Below are 19,573 nucleotides of genomic sequence, written 5' to 3' on the forward strand. Positions count from 1 at the left end.
ACTCTCTTTCTCTTATTGTTTCCATATATGTGGGTAAGATGATTTCAAGATGGCCAGCTTTAGGATCCAGATGGATTTCCTCATGGAATTTTTATCTTGGTTGTTTTTCTCTAATTCACGCTCCTCCTCAAGTGGGGCTGGAACAATTTGAAGGACGGTGCTACTCTGCACAATTGTTGATTGGGCCAGAGATCCTTCATGACAGAAATTTTCTCAGAACATTTAAAACAAGTTGCATGAATATGCTGGAGGAAATAATCTTTGAAGAAATTGTGACCACATTCTATAGATGTGGTGCATGTGAAGAAATCTAGGCAGATAGATCATGTCACCTCTTCTGAAATACTTGAAGGAAGATATGAGGCCATCAGTCTTTCTGATGTCTCTGATCTGGGTCTTTTGGTGTGAGATTGTTTCCTTTGTCATGAGATGTCGTTTTCCAATACCTGTCACCTCCTATAAAACATCTTTAGGTGACTAAATGGAAGGGAGAATGATGCCAGGTGACCAAAGATCTGAAATTCTTGCAGAAGAGAGAGCAGGGTCTCCAAGAACAGTTGGATAGTTATAATCAGCTGATAAGTTATCATGAGAAATCATGTGACATGATGGAAGGTATAGGCACTTAGTGTATATGTGACCACAGTCAACTCCTAACCTCTTTAAGCTTCAGTTTCCTCTTCTGTAAAATGGGTTTGATGACACCTGTCTCAGAGGTGTGAACATCCAGTGAAATCATTTTTTCTAAATTGTTTTGTTATTGAACTTTAAAACACTATAGAAAAAGCCATCCAATACTGTATTTTTTGAATTTATTGAATACCACCTCAGCACCATGCTAAGACACTAAATCACAATACGAATTTCAAAGTCTAGTTCAGGGCCCATCAGAGGGACAAACTGATATCCTGATCCGTATGAGGTAAAGAGTGGCCACCCTGTGTGCCTGGGCTAGCTGGAGTGGTCAGTACAGACTGCAAAAGCTTTTGTGGAGTTGAGAGTTGATCTGTAGAATGACCAGTTAGGCTGGCCCTTCCAGTTTCTTCTGTTCCAACTTCACATCTCTTCTAGGAGCTTAACTGTTCTTTTATCTCATGTCCTCACCCTTTAGTATCACTTTTCAAAACATTTCTTTCTGTGATGAATTCAGTACACATTAGCCTTACTCATGGTCTTAAATGGGGTCTTGATCTCAGTATGTGACTTAAAATATTAACCCTTCCAGAGAAGTCTGAATTTTTATGGAGTTTTAAAAGCATTTTTGTCTGTTTCTAAGGCTGCATGCTTTACATTGTGGAAAAGATCCAACAGCATGCTACAGTAAAAGATGTTGCAGCCAGCCCACCTGAACCCAAGTCCTGACCCTCTCTCTCACAAACTGTGTGATCATAGACAAGTTAGTTTGCCTCAGTTGCTCTTTTCTTATATGCAACATGATGGAGTTCAACCAGGTTATGACCTCTTAATTCATATTTGCCTAGTGGCTTAAGGTTTGCAAAGCAGTTTTACATGTCTTCTCATTGGAACCCTATCTCCCACTTCCATACCTTTGCACAGACATTCACCTGTGCCTGGAATGCACTCCCTCCTAACCTCTCCTCTTAGTATCTTCCTTGAACACTTTACTCAAACACCATCGTCCCCATGAAGCCTTTCTTGATTTGTCTGACTGCTAATGCCTTCCCTCCCCAACTACCTTGTAAACTGCCCTGTCTTTACTTGTATGTACTCACCCTAGCCTCCACTGCTGTCCCTGGGTTCTCTAGTACCCTTAAGGGCATTGGGGGTGTTTAAGCTCTGCACAGACAGCTCCAGCCCCCACCAGTGTTGTGCCTTCAATTATAGGGGGTATTCCCCTTCACTCCAGTTCCACTTTGCCCCTGCTAAATGGATTCAATTTTTAAAATTTAATTTACTTGTTTTTAATTTTCAACATTTACTTCTGTAAGATTTTGAGTTCTAAATTTCCCCCCTCTCTCTGTTTCTCCCACCCCAAGACAGCATATAATCTGATGTAGACTATACATATACAATTATATTAAATATATTTCCACATTAGTCATGTCAAAGGGAAAAACCATGGGAAAGGAGAAACAAAAAAGAGAGAAAATAGTCTGCTTTGATCTGCATTCAGACTCTACAGTTCTTTCTCTGGACATGGATAGCATTTTCCATCTTGAATCTTTTGGAATTGTCTTAGATTCTTATATTTCGGAGAAAAGTTAAGTCTATTAAAGCTGGTGGTTGTTTAATGTAGCTATTGTTGTGTACAATGTTCTTCTGGTTTTGCTCACCTCACTCAGCATCAGTTCATGTAAGTCTTCCCAGGTTTTTCTGTAGTTCACCTGCTCCTCATTTCTTGTGGAACATAGTATTCCATTACAATGAATTAGGTTTGACAAAGAAATATTTACTTCAAAGGTATAAGATAAATATGGGAACAGCTTAGCTGGGTTTCTTTCTTTAGAGCACAGTTCCAGTTCGAAGTGCAAACTCTAGCAAGTTCCAGGCATCCTGGCTTGTCTGGTCGTCCTGGCCAGGTTATAGCTATCTGCAATGTCCCAACTGGAACCATGGCTCCAAGGTCACCATGACTCCAACTCCTGTGGCCAGTGTGGTTCACCACTGGCACCTGAAACTAGGAAGGACAAACAACATAGAGCAGAAGCAAACACCCCCAGGTCTATTTTTCAGAACCTGTGTCAAAGAGAGGGAGCAGGTGAAGGAAAGTTCTTCTCTGTATACCAGTTCAGTTCATGGAGTTTTCATTGTAGGCAAACTAGAATATTCACTCTCTAGACAGAGCAGATACAAGACTGGCAGAAAAGAAAAGAGCAGAATGACAGTGAATGGCCAAGCTTTTTAAAAAAATAATTAATTAATTAATTTTAAACATTCATTTAAATATTTGGGGTGAAGAGAGTGTTTCCAAATTCTCTCACTCTTTCCCACCTACTTCTAATCACTGAGAGAGCGAGCAATATAATATTAATGATATGTGTGAAATCATACAAAATATATTTCCATATTAGCCATGTTGCAAACAAAGAGTAAAGTGAAACAACATGCTTCGGTCTGCACTCAGAGTTCATCAGTTCGGTACAGTGATTTCCTCGTTCTGCTTGCTTCACTTTGCATCAGTTCATAGGAGTCTTCCCAGATTTTTCAGAAATCATCCTGCTCATCATTTCTTATACCACAATAGTGGTCTGTCAAATCATGTACTAGAACTTGTTCTACCAGTGAATGGTTCAGTCCTAACAGCTTTACAAATGAAAGCAGCCAATCAATGAACGCTACCCCCACTCACATGGTACAAGATGAAAAGGTTTCCATGTCAATCAATCAGGACATGCTCCAAAAGCCCCTGAAGGGCACTTCCATGTTGGGTGAACTAGCCATGTCCATCGGTTACTTTTACATACATACTTGTTGTCTGTCCTATTCAAACAGCCAGTTTTTTGCAGATAGGAATTGTTTCATTCCTTGTAGTAATAACAGCAGTACCTGGTAGCATTTCTAATAGATATTTGATATTTGAATGATCTTTACAAGAATGCCTTGAGGTAGGTGCTAGGTGGTGAAGTGGATGGAATGCTGGAGTTAGAGTCAGAAAAACTGGAGTTCAAATCAGGCATGAGATGTTTACTAGCTGTGTGACCCAGAGTAAATCATCTAATATTGGCCTGCCTCAGTCTCCTCATCTGTAAAATTGGCATAATATTAGCACCAATCTCCCAAGCTTGTCATGAAGATAAAATGAGATATTTGTAAAGCACTTTGAAAATTTTAAAGTGCTACATTTTTGCTATTATTATTTTTATTATTAGATTATCATCCCCCCATTGTAAAGATGAAGGAATCTCATTTTTGTCACAATATTGCACAGCTATTAAGTGTCTGAGGTAGAATTCAAGGTCAGGTCAAATGGTCTTTTCAAGATTCCATGCTGTAGATCTCTGGCTCGAAAATTCTGTCATTTTCTGCCTTCCGAGGTAGAGATACTAAGAGTTGTACACTTTGCTTCACACAAACCTGTTTTGAGACACAAATGAAGTCCTGTATCTAAAAGTCCTTTGTACACCAGAAAAATCACTGAAACAATGGAAGCTAATCAGACAGTCGGGACCATCAAGGAACCAGTATTTTAGGAAGGGAGACAAGAAATATATGTAAATAACCATAATACAAGGTAGGGGGTGATAAGATAAGAACCACAAAGTTCTACAGGCTCTACGAGAACGAGAGATTGCTTGTGGTTGGGCATAAGAGAGAAGGACAGAGATAATGAATACATACAATATGGACCTTAAAGAATGGGTAGGACTTTGACAGACAGACAAGGAGTAGGGCAGGGAAGTGGGAAGGACACTTCAGTCAGAGGGAACAACATTAACAAAGACACAGAAGTATGAGAAAAAAAACAAACCCAGAACTGTATGATCTCCAAGTTAGAAGGGACCCCAGAGGTCATTTAGCTCAATCTTGGCTGGGGCCTGACCTTCCCCCTACAATATCAGCAAATCTCATGAGGATAGAAAGGGTCTGTTCCTTATTAGGATGACAGAGAGAGAGAGAGAGAGAGAGAGAGAGAGAGAGAGAGAGAGAGAGAGAGAGAGAGAGAGAGAGAGAGAAAAGCAGGGCATAGTCAGACATGTACCCTGGACTTGGGAAAAATAAGTTTTAAAGCAGTTCAGAGAAAAAGATAGGAAGGTTATCCTGGTTGAAAATTCTAGGTCATTTATTGGACCTCAAGGGAAGAGAAATTCTCAAGAATGAAACTATGAAAACATAAAAAGAGAAAGAATTCCGATGGAGAGGAAAAGGGGGAGGCAGTCAAAAGAGAATGATGTAGATGGACTGGGAATTCATTAATTTAGCAATGTCCAGAATTATTAAGAGATTAATGAGAGATCTACAGAATATTGAGAACAGTATGGTGCAGTAGTATTAGTAGTAGTAGTAGTAGCAGTAGTAGCAGCCATTGTCCTAATAATAGTAGTAATAAGAATTATAATACAAACTAGCATTCATATAGTACTTCAAGGTTTGTCAAACATTCTATAGGTATTATCTCATTTTATCCTCACAGAAACCCTGGGAGGTAGGTGTTATTGTTCTTTATTTTACAGGTGAGGAAGACTGAGGCTAATTGACTTGTCCAGGTCTTCCTGCCTCCTTGCCAAGTCAGAATGGGGTAGAGGCTGACTGGGGTCTTACTGGGATGTAATGACAATTAGCCACATAATGTTTAGGTGTTTAGGAGCAGGGATGAGCTGCCAGCTGCGCATGAAGTTCTGGGATCAAGCCAGGACCTAGAGTTGTCAGGATGATCTGGGGGTGCTGTGAAGGGGCCAGAGGATCCACAAGACTAAAAGCTGAGAAAAAGCATCATAGACTTAGGGAGCATGTGCATGAGGAAGATCATGGGACACCAGGGAGAGGGAGTCATCCAGCTGATAGTCACCCAGCCCCAGAAACCCTGCTAGGAGTGAATGAGCCAAGGACTGGGCTAGGTGGTGCTGTGAGTCTGCTGGAATTATGAGGTGGAGAGAAGGAAGGCAGGAATGGGAAGCTCACTAGAAGTGGGATAATCATTGCTTTGAACTAAGGTCTTCTAGTCTCTTCCCTGTTCTTTATATGACTATGATAAACTTGTATGTTTGATGATTGTGCTTATGGGAGAAGAAAAACTCTTTAGTGGGAAGCTCAAAATCAGTCCAATTCAGATGTTCCTGTGGCCTAAGCCATTGTTTTGTTGTTAACGAGAAGCTCCCAAGATTGAACTTGCAGCAGAGTTGCGGTCCTGTGGTTTGGCTTACATGAAGCTAGGAGGTGCAATGGATAGCATGCTGGGCCTGCAGTCAGGAAGGCTCATCTTCCTGAGTTGAAATCTGGCCCCAGGCACTTACTAGCTGTGAGTGGGTAAGCCACTTAACCCTGTTTACTTCAGTTTTCTCATCTGTAAAAAGAGCAGGAGATGGAAATGGCAAACCACTCCAGCATCTCCGCCGAGAAAACCCCAGCTGGGGTCACAAAGAGTTGGATATAACTGAAGATGACTAAACAACGTCAGCAAAGCCCTAGCTTACATGTATTACTCCTTTTTATTTCTAGGTTTGATTTTGTTTTTTTTAATTAGCATGTTTAGAACGTTTATGTGCTGTAATTGGTTTCCTTGATTGTCTTTTAAATTTTATTTCATGCATTTAAAAACATCATTCTGAAAAAAAAAGGTATGTAGGTTCCACCAAACTACCAAAGGGGTCCAAAGATGGAGAAAAGGTTAAGAATCCTTGATTTAGAGTTAAGGAGTAGAGAACAGGTGATGATGTTTGGATGTGTGGATTAAGAGGAAAGAGGAAGCTTGAGATACATGGTCTTGATTTTCTCTGTACAGTAGATCTTCTGCTGAAAGGCTGTGATCTGGGAGTGATACAGGGGGTCTAAAGACAAGAGAAAACGTTTGGCATAGTCACAGAGAAGAGCTTGATAGAAACTCAATCAACAAGGAGCAATGGAATTTCTCTGTATTAGTGAGAGGCCAGTAGAGATGAAACAACCTGAATTCATGGTGGAGCAGTTGACACGTTACATGTAGGGTCAGAATGCTACTACTCTCATTGATTTCATGTCTCATACTTGGGAGCAATGGGTATCTCAGCTTCTGAAGCCTCGCTCCCTGACCTAATATTCTCAAGCTACCTTGGGGTGTCGCCTCAAGGCTTGTTCTTCCTGAATGATGCCCCATGCTTCCCCTAGTTGCTCAGAGTTTGTTACATCATGCTTTGCTTTCTTCCCTTTCCCTTACCCTCAACGGATTCCTGAGTTCAAATCCTGCCTCAGACACTCACACTGTGTGACCCTGAGCAAGTCATTTAACTTCTTTGTGCTTCAGTTTCCTCATCGATAAAATGAGGGGTGATTTATGAGACAAGGGCCAGGGAACAAACATTAGGAGCATAATTCGCAGTCATCTTTGGGAACTTTGTGCATGCTCCTACAAGGTCGTTCTGTATGTATTCTGTATTCTCAACATTAGTTTCTGTTTAATTCTATGTTGCTTTGTGTACATCCCCTTATATTTCCTGGTGGCCCCACACCTGGTTCTCCCTGGGGGAAGATATTGCACCTGCAGGTTCTTTTGTATCTCTGATGATCGAGAACAGAGGTTCTGGACATGGCGGGTATTCAATAAAAGGGGGTGACTGTGTTCTTACAGAATGATGACCTGCCAAGTACCAGCAAGAAAGGCCAAGGCAAGAGGCAGAATGGACAAGCCCAGAATCACAGCCACAGCACAACAGACGTCACACAGTTTGCCTACAGCATAACAGACAACCCACCCTGGCACCTCTGCATCTTTCTGGGGATTCATGTAAGAACATCAACCAAAAAAACCCCCAAAACCAACCCTGGAATTTAACATTGAAAAAACCCAATCCTCAACTGAAATGATTTTTTTTTTTTGGACTTGTTTGACCATCCTAAAAACTAACCTCTCTGAGGATCTAAACACAGCTACAAACTCAGGTTTTGTCAATACTGGTCCAATGTATGGTAGTGTTCTTGAGTAATAAGCAAGGCCATCATTTCGTCTTGCTGTCACAGAAACAATGTCTAATCGCCATGTGTTTGCCCTTATTGACCAAGATGACAATGTAATTTTGAAAGCCGTGGGAATGTGACTGAAGGTGGAGATGGGGGGTTGTGGTTGGCACAGTTGCTAGAGGGTTGGATGAGGAGTCGGTAAGAGCCAAGTTTATATCCTGTCTCAGAGCTTCCTACCTCTCTGGCCCTAGCAAGTCACTTAACCTCTCAGTCTCAACCCACCAAGCAATCTATCCACAAACATTTATACAGTTCTCACCATGTGATGGGCACCGTGCCCCTCTTTCCTCATCTATAAAAAGGTACTCGCCACTCAGCACTCTAAGATTCAAACAAGATAACATGGAAAGCACTTTGCTGACCTTAAAGTGCTAAAGATGGTGATGGTGATGGTGATGGTGAGGGTTAAACTGAGCACAAAGTGTCCTGGCAATGGAGAACAGAAGAAGGGGTCACCATACCTGAGTCTGTTCTCTGGAATGCTCCAATTTCTACGCAGTGCTTGTGAAGCTAGGATTGGGGATTAAATGCCCAAATAGCTTTGCCTAGGGGGAACAAAGAGATGGCACAGAGTGCTCCCTGAACCCTGGCTGAGCAGCAAGTCAGCAAATGTTAGCTGAAGATCTTTAGGCAAGTGAGATTTCTCAATGGGATTCATTGCCATCACTAGGAAAACAATTTCAAGTGTATGTTTCTGTGACATGACCTTCAGAGTCTTCTTCTTTTTTTTTGTATATGAAGGAAGGAAGGGAAGAGACAAGCATTATGAAGCCCCTACAGTGCCAGACATTGTACTACTATCTCATTTTTATTTTCATCTTCACAATAATTCTGGGAGGCCAGTTCTATTATCCCCATTTTACAGTTGAGGAAATTGGGGCAAACTGAGGTCAAGTGACTTGCCTACAGTCTCATAGCTAGTCAGTATCTGAGGCTGGATATGAACTCAGGTGTTCTGGACTGCAAGCCCAACTCTCTCTACTTCTCTACCCAGCTAGAGCTCTGAGGTGAGGAAATCCCCAAAGAGGAAAAGAGTCCCTCAGCTTTCATTCCCAGCAGTCAGGTTCCCACCCCCTCCTAGCCCTGCCTCATCCCACATTGTAATTCACTCATTAGTTCTTCCCCAGTACCAATGCTGGGAAATACAGGCAGATCCCAGCTAGGAACAGGAAAAGTTCCCAGCAGGCAGTGGTCAGCCTCTGGAAATGTGGTGATGGGAAAAAACCAGGTGAATGTCCAGGTTTGAGCCATCCCTGACTTGATCTGTCTGTGTTGTTTGGTCATGACCTAACTCCACATGACCCCATGGGTCACATTGCCCATGGAGTTTTCATAGCTGAGTGGTTTACCATTTCTTTCTCCAGTGGATTAAGGGAATTAGAGGTGAATTGTGACTTGCCCAGGGACACAGAGCTAGTAAATATCTGAGACTAAATTTGAACTTGTGTCTTCCTGACTCCAGGCCCAGAGCTCTACCCACTGAGCCACCTAGCTGCCTCTTGTTGTATCCTCCCCACTCTCTAAACCTTGCTTCTGACAGTACCTATTGCATCCACAGGGCAGGGGGCAGCACTAGATTCTTCATGCCATTCTCTTCTCTTTTTCTGCAGCATTATCTCACAGCCCTGGGTGGGCTTGTGGCTGTGCCTCTCATCCTGTCCAATGACCTGTGCCTGCAGCATGACCCCTTGACCCAGAGCTACTTCATCAGCACCTCCTTCTTTGTCTCTGGCATCTGCACTCTCCTTCAGGTCCTTTTAGGTGTCAGGTAGGCTAATGCTTCCCTGTAAGTGGGCACAGGTCCTGTCTTCACCCCAGGAAGGCTTGGGCCCTCAGAAACACAGTGAAATGAGTTCTTCCTCCTAAAGCCCTCTGCAAGACTGTGAGGTGGAATATTAACTCCTTGAAGGCAGGGACTGTCTCACTTTTCCTATTTGTATCTTTAGTACTTAGCACACAGTAAGTACTTAATAAATGGTTGTTGATTGATTTAGTGCCTTTCCACATCCTCCATGTTCCTCCTGTGCTGATGGCTTCTTTCCAAGCTTCTCAGAGCTTTATCAGAACCCATTCCTAGAGCCAGAAAAAGGCCAAATGCCACTTAGAGTCATCTTCCTCTTATACATGTCCCCATGCCCAGTGAGAATTGCTTACCCTTACCCATATTCTCCTTTGGGGATAAAATCTGGGAGCAAATTCAGTTGATAGAACTCAGATAAGCAGTATTAATCAATAGATGAACCAGCATTTTATTAAGTATCTACTATTTACTGGTGATAGAAATATACAGAATCAAACAATCCCTAGAACCAGTCTCCTCTCATACCTATCATCATTGCTTGTACCCATCCTGGAATAGTGTCTGGAGGTGCTAAAGTAACTAAATCATGACTCTAGACCAAAACTAATACCTTTGGACACCTTCTCCCCAGCCCCAAACAGACTACCATGACAACCCAGAGGGAGAAGGCGAAAGGGAAAGGAGGCTGTATCCTCTAGCTTCTCTTTCTCCTTAGCAGTCATTCTGTCTTCAATCTTCAATTCAGGCTCTTCTCTGACTATATCCCTGTGGGATTCTCCCCCAGCCATACCTCCAGGATAAGTTACATCCCTGGAAGGTGGCTGCTTACTCCCTGGTTATTATTACCAGGTTTTAGTGTATGGATCCCATATTACTAAAACCATCACCCACAAGCCCCCACTAGTGTGCTTACCTTTAATAGTCAGTGAACAGCAATAGAAGACATCCTTCCCATCCACACCCCTGTCTCCCAAACCTAGGGCACTCTCTTCTACAAATACAGGTAGAATCAGTGGGAAAAGCAGGTATATGTGTAGAGTATATGGGTAATAAGGAACTGATGGGACTAAGGCAGCTCCACTCTTGATACAGTAGGAGTATGCATAATTTCCACTTCGCATGATGTCCTTGTCCTTTTGTCCATTGTGTACAACATCTGCACCAGGTAGATTGCTCCACTGCCAGTGTGGACTTTGTCCTCAGAAGGAAGCTGTAGTCTCCATCATCTCCAACTTCAGACTAGTTGCAGTCCTCAGTTAGGACACTGCTATGTGCTTTTAGAAAGAGTAGGGACCCTTGCCCTAAGACTGGGGCAAACTTCTTAGTACTGCCCTGTTTGGAGTTTACTGTCTCCAAGGCAATAGGAAGAGAGCAAGGTCATCCTGACAACCTAATGCTCTGAGGTTTAACTTTTCCTTTCAGTAATTCTTCCCAAGACAAGCCTGGATGGTCCCTTAGTAAGAGAACTCACTCTAAAGTATGGTGACTACTCCATACGTTTCCCAAATCTTCATCTCTTCAGGCCACAACTAGACAATTGTCATTTGCCTAATCACCAAGCAGCTTTGGAACTCAGGATTCCCCAATTTTTAAAATTTTTAAGTTTTTCTTTTTGATATATGCAAGTGAGCAGAGTGGAGTTGAGAGGGGAGAAGGGAAGGTTCAGAGGCAATCTGGGGTCAATTTCATTGATTACTTAGCCACTTTCATGGTCTTCTATAAAGATGAGCTGCTCAAAAGCATATAGCCTTTATAAGTTGCAAATGAGCCTGCTCAAAGTTTTATATTATTTACTAGGTGAACAATCATCCACTCAAATAATAAAAAGTCACTCTCCTATCAACAAACATTTATTAAGGACCAACAATATACCCAGCGCTATGCTCAGTAAAAATATGAACCAGTTCCTTTCTTCAAGAAACTTATATTTCGTTGGGAAGGGGGGTAGGGGAAAGAACACAATAATTTAGTGTTGCGGGGTTGCGGGGGAGGCACTGGAGCTGAGTTCAAATACTGGTTTTATACACTTCCTGTATAATCCATGGTAAGTTAATCTCCCTCAGTATGCCCCAGTTTCCTTATTTGTTAAATAAGGGAGTTGGATCAGAGGACATCTAAGGACCCTTCCAATTTGAAGATTAAATACAGAGGTTAAAAGATACAAGTTATTTTGAGAATGGAGAGAATGTCAACAAAGCACTTAGTTCAGTATCTGGTATATAGTAGGCATTTAATAAATGCTGGTTGACTTAAAAGTAGGAAGGTACAAGAGAATTTTCCAGAAGAGGTGGCCCCTGAGTTGAGTCTTAAAGCAAGGTAAGTATTCAAAGAAGCAGAGGTGAAAAGGAAGTGGATTCTAAGCATGGGGCACTGCTTCTATGAAAATACAGAAATGAGAGAGGGAAATGCTAGTGGTAGCTCATTTTTTCACAATATGGAACATGAGAAGGGGCAAAAAGCAGGTGGGAGGCAAACTGTGGAAGGCCTTGAATGCGAGGCCAAAGAATATGGACTTTGTTCTAGAAGTAGTTAGGAGCCACTGAAGATTTCTGATCAGGGGAATCTTCTCACAGAAGTCCAGATCTCAGAATCAGAAAGGACGTCAGAGGTCATCTCAGCATCTTCAGGCTGGTCCTGTTCAAGGATTCCCTCTACATCTCATTGCCTTTCCATTTTCGGATAGCTTTAATTATGAGCCTGTTGCCCCCCATTTTTGTATCTTAGAAGCCGAGGAGAACAAGTCTAGTCTCTTTTTCCACAGGACAGTCTTTTTAGTGCTTGAAGATAGCGATCGTGTTTCTCCAAATTATTGTCCTCAGACTAAACATACCTAGTCTCTTCAAGGGACTATTTTCAAAAGGCTCATTGTCTTGATTGCCTCCTTTTGCATGAACTCCAGCTTGGCAAAGGTCCATGAAAGCACCAGAACTCACCTTCATGTTCCAGATGTGACCTGAGAAAGGGAATGCATTGATACCCCTGGTATTGTATGCTTATTTTCTATCAAATCTTTTTACTTTGGATCTTTTCTTCTTATCTTTTCAAAATCTGCCAACTCTTTGTTTCATCCTTCTAGATTCTCATACACAGCTGTCCTCAATGTAAACTAGCTAATCTGTGTTTGAGTGTATTAATGGAGGGAGATTGTCTTCATTCTGCCTCCTCCAAGATAACAATATATGTATTTTAACACTGGCCTTCTGGAGAATAAAAGTATGGAATGTCAGAACTGGAGAGGAGCTCTGAAATATTCTAGACCAGACATGCCAAACTCCAATAGAAACAGATCCCTGCAGGCTGCACATTGGCATAGAAAACCACAAATTAACATTACATATGTTCTATTTTTATTTACTTTTGTTAAATATTTCCCAATTACATTTTAATCCGGGGGAAGGGGACTAGGGGGGCTGTTAACCATAGGCTTGACAGGTCTGGTCTAGACCAAAGCCTTGTCTTATGGTTTAAAGAGTAGTGCAACAGTAGGACAGAAGAATCTCAGTTTACTAGGGTCCCACAGTTACTGACTGTGAGGGGCCCCCCATCCTCAGCACAGACTGAGAATAGGGATGTGCTCAAGAATGTGTTGCTCACTTTGTGACATCTCTTGAATGCCACCTAGTACTTTGATATTCCATGTCTGAGTAAGACATCAGGAAGCTTGCAGCATAGCCTGATGTGTAGAGTCTCTCTAGGAATTCATATGACATAGAACACGGACACAAAACCAGAGGGAAAGTCACCAGATTCCCCCATAGTTGTACTACTCTGACATGAAGAGATCTCACCTTATTCTCTTTTTATTCCTCCTTTTGACAGTCCTGCAAACATGATGTGACAGTCAGTTTATGAACTTGAACTTGGACTCCTCTTGCTCTAAAATGCCACTTTACTATGGAAGAGAGGCTTCTGTCCTGGCTAGGGCTGCTGGCTGGCTAGCTGTTGCTGCCTTCCTGCCTCTACAGCTCAGCTGCTCTGCCTCTTTGAAAGTGCTAACATTGCATTTGGTTGGATTTTCCTCATAAACTTGGATGTGGATATTCTCTTTAGTTGACTTGATGGAATATCCAGATCATAATGGATGATGGGTGATGGAATATCCAGCTAATAGTTATGAACTTCTGGTAGGAAGATGTGAATATAGGACCAGAAAGATGCTGCTGTTAAGGGTCTTAAGTTGAAGATATTTTGAGATTAGATCTAGAAAAGACAGAAAAAAAGCAGATCTGGAAAGGTAGACACTATAATGGGGGAGAAAATGGGTTTTTCAGAGAAAATTTCTATTTTATCTCTAAATTGAGTAATTGCCTCAGCTTAAATTGTTTATGTGAGTTAGTATTGGGACTGTAGGTGGGGTAGGAGTGCTCTGGACACAGGGTGCAAGCCTCAGGACTGGCAGCATCCAGGTCATCAGGAATCAGGAGGGCATAGACACCAGAGAATAAAGCAATATTTTCGATTAAATTTAAATTCATTGAACAAGTACTTATCTATTAGTCCATTTATATATTTGTTGTTGTTACAACACAAGACTTTCCATAACACTGGACTAGAGGTGAACTGGCACATTAATTAATAAATACCTGGAGAGATGGGGGAGGGGGCAGATCAAAAATGAGTATAGAAAAACAGAATGCCAAAGGTTCCCCATAGTTGCTACTCATCCCTCAGCTTCAGACTGGGCCAGTCTCATGAACCACACCAAGCAGCTTCCCTTCTTATTCCATCCACATACCTTAAACAGAGAAAGTCTTTGGTCATTGTGAAGCCAACCCCCCTCCTACCCCCCATCCCTGATCCTGATGGAAGAAAGGCAAAGCCAAGAGATCCTGGGCAGCTTTCATGGGAAACAGGGAGGAAGGTGGGAAATACAGCTAGTCACCAGGGCACTTCTCTCTCCCCTAGACATCCAGGAGCCATAGACACTATGAGGAAACAGGCCAAGAAGGATGCAGAGTCATCCATAGGATGTCATGCCCAGCAGCAGGTTCCCTAAAGGAGATCTAAACTCAGAAAAGGGAAAACAAGTGTTGAGCACCAAGGTGTGTGTGTTTGTTGAGGGGAGAGAGGTTGTGGTAAACAAATGTTTATTAACTTACTGTGTGCCAGGCTCTGGGATAGATACAGGTTTACATTCTATTGAGGGGGACAGTTAAAAGACTGAGTAGGGAGGTGATCAGATGCCAAAAGGGGCAGAAAAAGGAGGTTGAGAGAATGTATTAGAATCACCAACACCCAAGAGACTTTGATCGTTTATCTGTCAAGAATCTGTTCATTCAGGAACCACACCCCAGGTGTGGCTGGTTGAGAACTTGCTGGGGGACTCACGTTGAGTGGTTGCCTCTGACTGGAGTTTAGACGTGTGGGTAGGGATGGTGGTAGATGTTAGAGACATGCCCCTATTGCCTTCTCTGTTCCTGACCTGTGCTGGAGAGAGCTTGGAATGTAGTCCCTCATAAAAGGAGTTGCAAAAATGCACACAGCTGTAGATGCTTAGCTAATTCTTCCCTGGAAGGACCAATGGAGGGTTATTTCTGACTTGTCTTAGGAGTCTGAACAAAAGAAATACATTGAAAATACTTTCTAAATTGATTCCTCTGCAAGGTAGAAAACCAACCATGCAAAATTATCCACTTATTTGTAGTTCTTTATTATTAATAGAGGCTCACATTTGAGTGACACTTGGAGGTTGTAAAACATTCTTCTGACCACAACCCCATGAAGTAGATAGAGCAAGTATTACAAGCCTAATTATGATGAGGTAAAATGACACTTGAGTCTTGTGCCTTGCCGACTGGTTATATAGCTAAAGACAATTCAGACTGGAATTCAAACCCATGCTTCCTGACTCAAGTCTTATGCTGCCTAGAGGCACCTAGCTAGTGGTATAGTGGATAGAGGAATGGACCTAGCTTCAGATACTTACTGTGTGACCCTAGGTGAGACATTTAAGCCTGTTTGCCTTGTTTTCCTCATCTGTAAAATGAGCTGGAGAAAAATGTCAAAGCACTACAGTATCTTTGCTAAGAAAACCCCAGATGGAGTCGTGAAGAGACTGAAATAAGTGAACAACAGTAGTCACTTAAGCTCTGTTTGCCTCATTTTGCTCAACATAAAATAGGGATGATAATAATGAAGCCTACATCTCTGGAGTGTGAGGATTAAATGGGATATTTATTTATTTATTTTAAGTTTTCAACATTCGTTTCCACCAAATTTTGAGTTCCAAATTTTCTCCCCAACTCTCCCCCCACACAAAACGCCATCCATTCTGATTGTTCCTTTCATCAATGTGCCCCTCTCTTCTAACACCCCTCCCTTCCCTTATCCCCATTTTCTCTCTTTTCCTGTAGGGCAAGATAAATTTCTATACCCCATTACCTGTATTTCTTATTTTCCAGTTGTATGCAAAAACAGTTCCCAACATTCATTCCTTAAACTTTGTGTTCCAACTTCTCTTCCTTCCACCCTCCCCACCCATCCCCACTGAGAAGGCAAGCAATTCAATATAGGCTATATATGTGTAGTTTTGCAAATGATTTCCATAATTGTCATGTTGTGTAAGACTAACTATATTTCCCTCCATCCTATCCTGCCCTCCATTTCTTCTATTCTCTCTTTTGGCCTTGTCCCTCCCCAAGAGTGTTTATTTCCAATTGCTCCCTCATCCCCTTTGCCCTCCCTTCCATTATCCCCCTACCCTGCTTATCCCTTTCTCCCCTACTCTCCTGTAGTGCAAGATAGATCTTCATACCTAATTGGGTGTGCATGTTATTCCTTCCTTGAGCCGTATGTGATGAGAGTAAGCCTCATTTTTTCCCTCTCACCTCACCCTTTCTCCCCTCCGTTGAAAAAGCTTTTTCTTGCCTTTTTTGTAAGAGATAATTTTCCCCATTCCATTTCTCCCTTTCTCCTCCCAATATATTTCTCTCTCACCCCTTAATTTTATCTTTTTAGGTATCGTCTCTTCCTATTCAACTCACCCTGTGCCCTCTGTATATGTATATAATCCCTCCAACTACCCAGATACTGAGAAAAGTTTCAAGAAATACAAATACTATCTTTCCATGTAGGAATGTAAACAGTTCAACTTTAGTAAGTCCCTTGTGATTTCTCTTTCCTGTTTACCTTTTCATACTTTTCTTGATTCTTGTGTTTGAAAGTCAAAATTTCTATTCAGGTCTGATTCTTTTCATCAAGAATGCTTGAAAGTCCTCTCTTTCATTGAATGATCATTTTTTCCCCTGAAGTACTACACTCAGTTTTGTTGGGTAGGTGATTCTTGGTTTTAATCCTAGTTCCTTTGACTTCTGGAATATCATATTTCACGCCCTTCTATCCCTTAATGTAGGAGCTGCTAGGTCTTGTGTTATCCTGATTATATTTCCACAATACTCGAATTGTTTCTTTCTAACTGCTTGCAATCTTTTGTCCTTGACTTGGAAACTCTGGAATTTGGTTGCAATATATCTAGGAGTTTCTCTTTTTGGATCTCTTTCAGGAGGTGATCAGTGGATTCTTTCATTATTTATTTTGCCCTCTGGTCCTAGAATATCAAGGAAATGTTCCTTGATAATTTTATGGAGGATGATGCCTAGGCTCCTTTTTTTGATCATGGCTTTCAGGCAGTCCCATAGTTTCTAAATTTTCTCTCCTGGATTTACTTTCCAGGTCAGTTGTTTTTCCAATGAGATCTTTCATATTATCTTCTATTTTTTCATTCATTTGGTTTTGTTTTGTAATTTCTTGGTTTTTCATGAAGTCATTAGCTTCTATCTATTTTATTCTAATTTTTAAAGAACTGTTTTCTTCAGAGAGCTTTTGAACCTCCTTTTTCATTTGGCTAATTATGCTTTTTAAAGCATTCTTCTCTTCTTTGACTTTTTGTACCTCTTTTGCCAATTGAGTTAGCCTATTTTTAAAGGTGTTATTTTCTTCAGCATTTTTTGGGGTCTCCTTTAGCAAGCTGTTGACTCATTTTTCATGATTTTTTTGCATTGCTGTCATTTCTCTCCCCAATTTTTCCTCCACCTCTCTTACTTGATTTTCAAAGTCCCTTTTCAACTCTTCTATGGCCTGGGACCATTGTGTATTTATTTTGGAGCTTTTGGATGCAGAAACCTTGACTCTTACGTCTTCCCCTGATGGTAAACATTGTTCTTCTTCATCTGAAAGGATGGGAGAGAATACCTGTTCACCAAGAAAGTAGCCTTCTATAGTCTTATTTTTTCCCCCTTTTTTGGGGCATTTTTCCCAACCAGTTACCTGACTTTTGGGTCCTTTGTCAAGAGTAGGGTATGCTCTGGGGTCTGTAAGTTCCTAGTTCCTCCAAGGGAGAGGACTTAACTCCAGACCTGGCTCCCAGCTGAGATTCAGGGCAGCTGCTCAGTTCCCTCAGGAGCTTTTTCCTGAATGCTCCAAGGATGGAACAATGGGTGCCAGCTGCTGCCTGCAGTGGCCACCTCAGCCTGCTGGTGATGCCTGCTGCTGCTGCTGCTACCCCCGCAGCCACCACTGCCATATAGGGCCAGGGCCAAGGGAGGACATTGTCATGGAGGTGAACAAGCCCCCTCCCTGACCTTTGACCTATCTTTGTTGTCTGTGGGTTGAGGGGCCCCTGAGGCCTGCTCTGGCCCAGCATGACGTGGGTAAGTCTGGGCTGGGCTATGCTCTGCATCTGGTTCGACAGACCTTTCCAGTTGGCCTTCCTGGTCACCCTGGGCTGGAAATCTCCTCCACTCCATAGTTCTGTGGCTTCTGCTGCTCTAGAATTTGTTGAGTCTTTCTTTACAGGTATTTTATGGGCTGTGGGGGAAGGGCTAGAGTACGTGCGTCTTTCTACTCTGCCATCTTGTAAATGGTATATTTGTAAAGGACTGGCACATGGTAGGTGCTATATAAATGCTTCTTCCTATCTTTTCCTCCCTTCTTTATGCTGTCTGCTACATTATGCTATCTACACTGGTTGTATGAGACCAAAGCTGATGACTTGGGCCAACTCTGGTGGTCCCCAACCTTTCTTCCCCCTTTGGTGACTTCTTGAGGGAGAAGCCTGGGCTTCTGCCAATCCTAAATTGAGAGCTTCCTTTGCAGCCTATAAGGCCACTGGAATTTATTCACTTCTTTGACTCTGCATTCTCCAGTACCTGGCTCTGATACTGTGGTCCCTAGACTGGCAGATAATACCATATCATGGCTTGCCTCTCTTCCAGAATCATAGAATTCAAGGAATGTTTGAGCTGAGAGAAACCTTAATAACTATTTCATCTAATGCTCCCTCTTTTCACATTTTATAGATGAGGAAAATGAGGCCTTGGAAGAGAAGATGAGTTATGCAGGGTCACATGGTTATGTAATGTCCAGGTCTCTGGACTTTCTTTACATATACTAGATGGCCCAGGAAATAGAAAATAAATAGAAAACAGGATTTCTGCCCTTAAGGAGAACCTTACAATCCTTGGAGAAGTCCATGGACAAGTCCACATGAAAATGAATGCTAAAAGACTCAGTATTATAGAAGTAGCATCAACATTGATCCAACAATAGTGCAAATTCCTTTAGTGCAGGGACTGTTTGGGGTTTTGTACATAGTAGGTGCTTAATAAATAACTATTGAATTGAGTTGAAATAAAGGAAGCCTAGGAATGTATATTTGTTTTGTGTTCTCTGGTGGCATTATCTGAGTATGTCTCTCAACTGTTTCTGTTTAACACCAGTACTTTCCAGAGACATTATATAAGGCTGCATATCCTGGAATACCAAAAATCCAAAATTCAGATGACAGTAACCCTTGGGCAATGGATGAGCTTTAATAACCTGTAGCATGTTACCAACAAGGCCAAGGACTTGCATACAAGAAATGGTGTAAAAGCCATTATTTAGAAAAGATATTACAGAATAACAGAGTCTCAGAATTGGAAGGAAATTAATTTATGACTAGAAATGGAGGAGGCATGATTCTGTGACAAAAATGAAAGATTACAAGTTGATAGGCTTTTAGAGGAACCTTCTGTTGTGTGGTTTGTCCTTTGTTCTCAAAGACGACCATGGAAGATAATGCCATGACTTTTAGATGAATTGGATTACAGTGATAGAGGGCTGTGCAAAGTGACCAGCTCCTCCAGAGCTGTTTGGGTTCAGTGGCCAGATATATATCAGGAC

The 19,573-nt window shown here is 41.9% G+C and overlaps 1 protein-coding gene across 3 annotated transcripts in view; it reads left to right on the top strand.

Annotated features, from left to right (window-relative positions):
* LOC140533212 (solute carrier family 23 member 1-like) overlaps positions 1-19,573 on the top strand; it is a 52,165-nt gene that overhangs the window by 9,062 nt on the left and 23,530 nt on the right. For 2 of the 3 annotated variants that reach the window (XM_072652645.1, XM_072652647.1), the window contains 2 exons: positions 7,223-7,378; positions 9,222-9,379. In XM_072652645.1, the coding sequence (XP_072508746.1) occupies positions 7,223-7,378; positions 9,222-9,379 (314 nt within the window). Of the gene's footprint in view, positions 1-7,222; positions 7,379-9,221; positions 9,380-19,573 lie in introns of those variants that run through there. The other variant, XM_072652648.1, reaches the window with a different exon arrangement.

Source organism: Notamacropus eugenii, chromosome 3 (assembly GCF_028372415.1).
Source record: "Notamacropus eugenii isolate mMacEug1 chromosome 3, mMacEug1.pri_v2, whole genome shotgun sequence".
NCBI classification, from domain to species: domain Eukaryota; kingdom Metazoa; phylum Chordata; class Mammalia; order Diprotodontia; family Macropodidae; genus Notamacropus; species Notamacropus eugenii.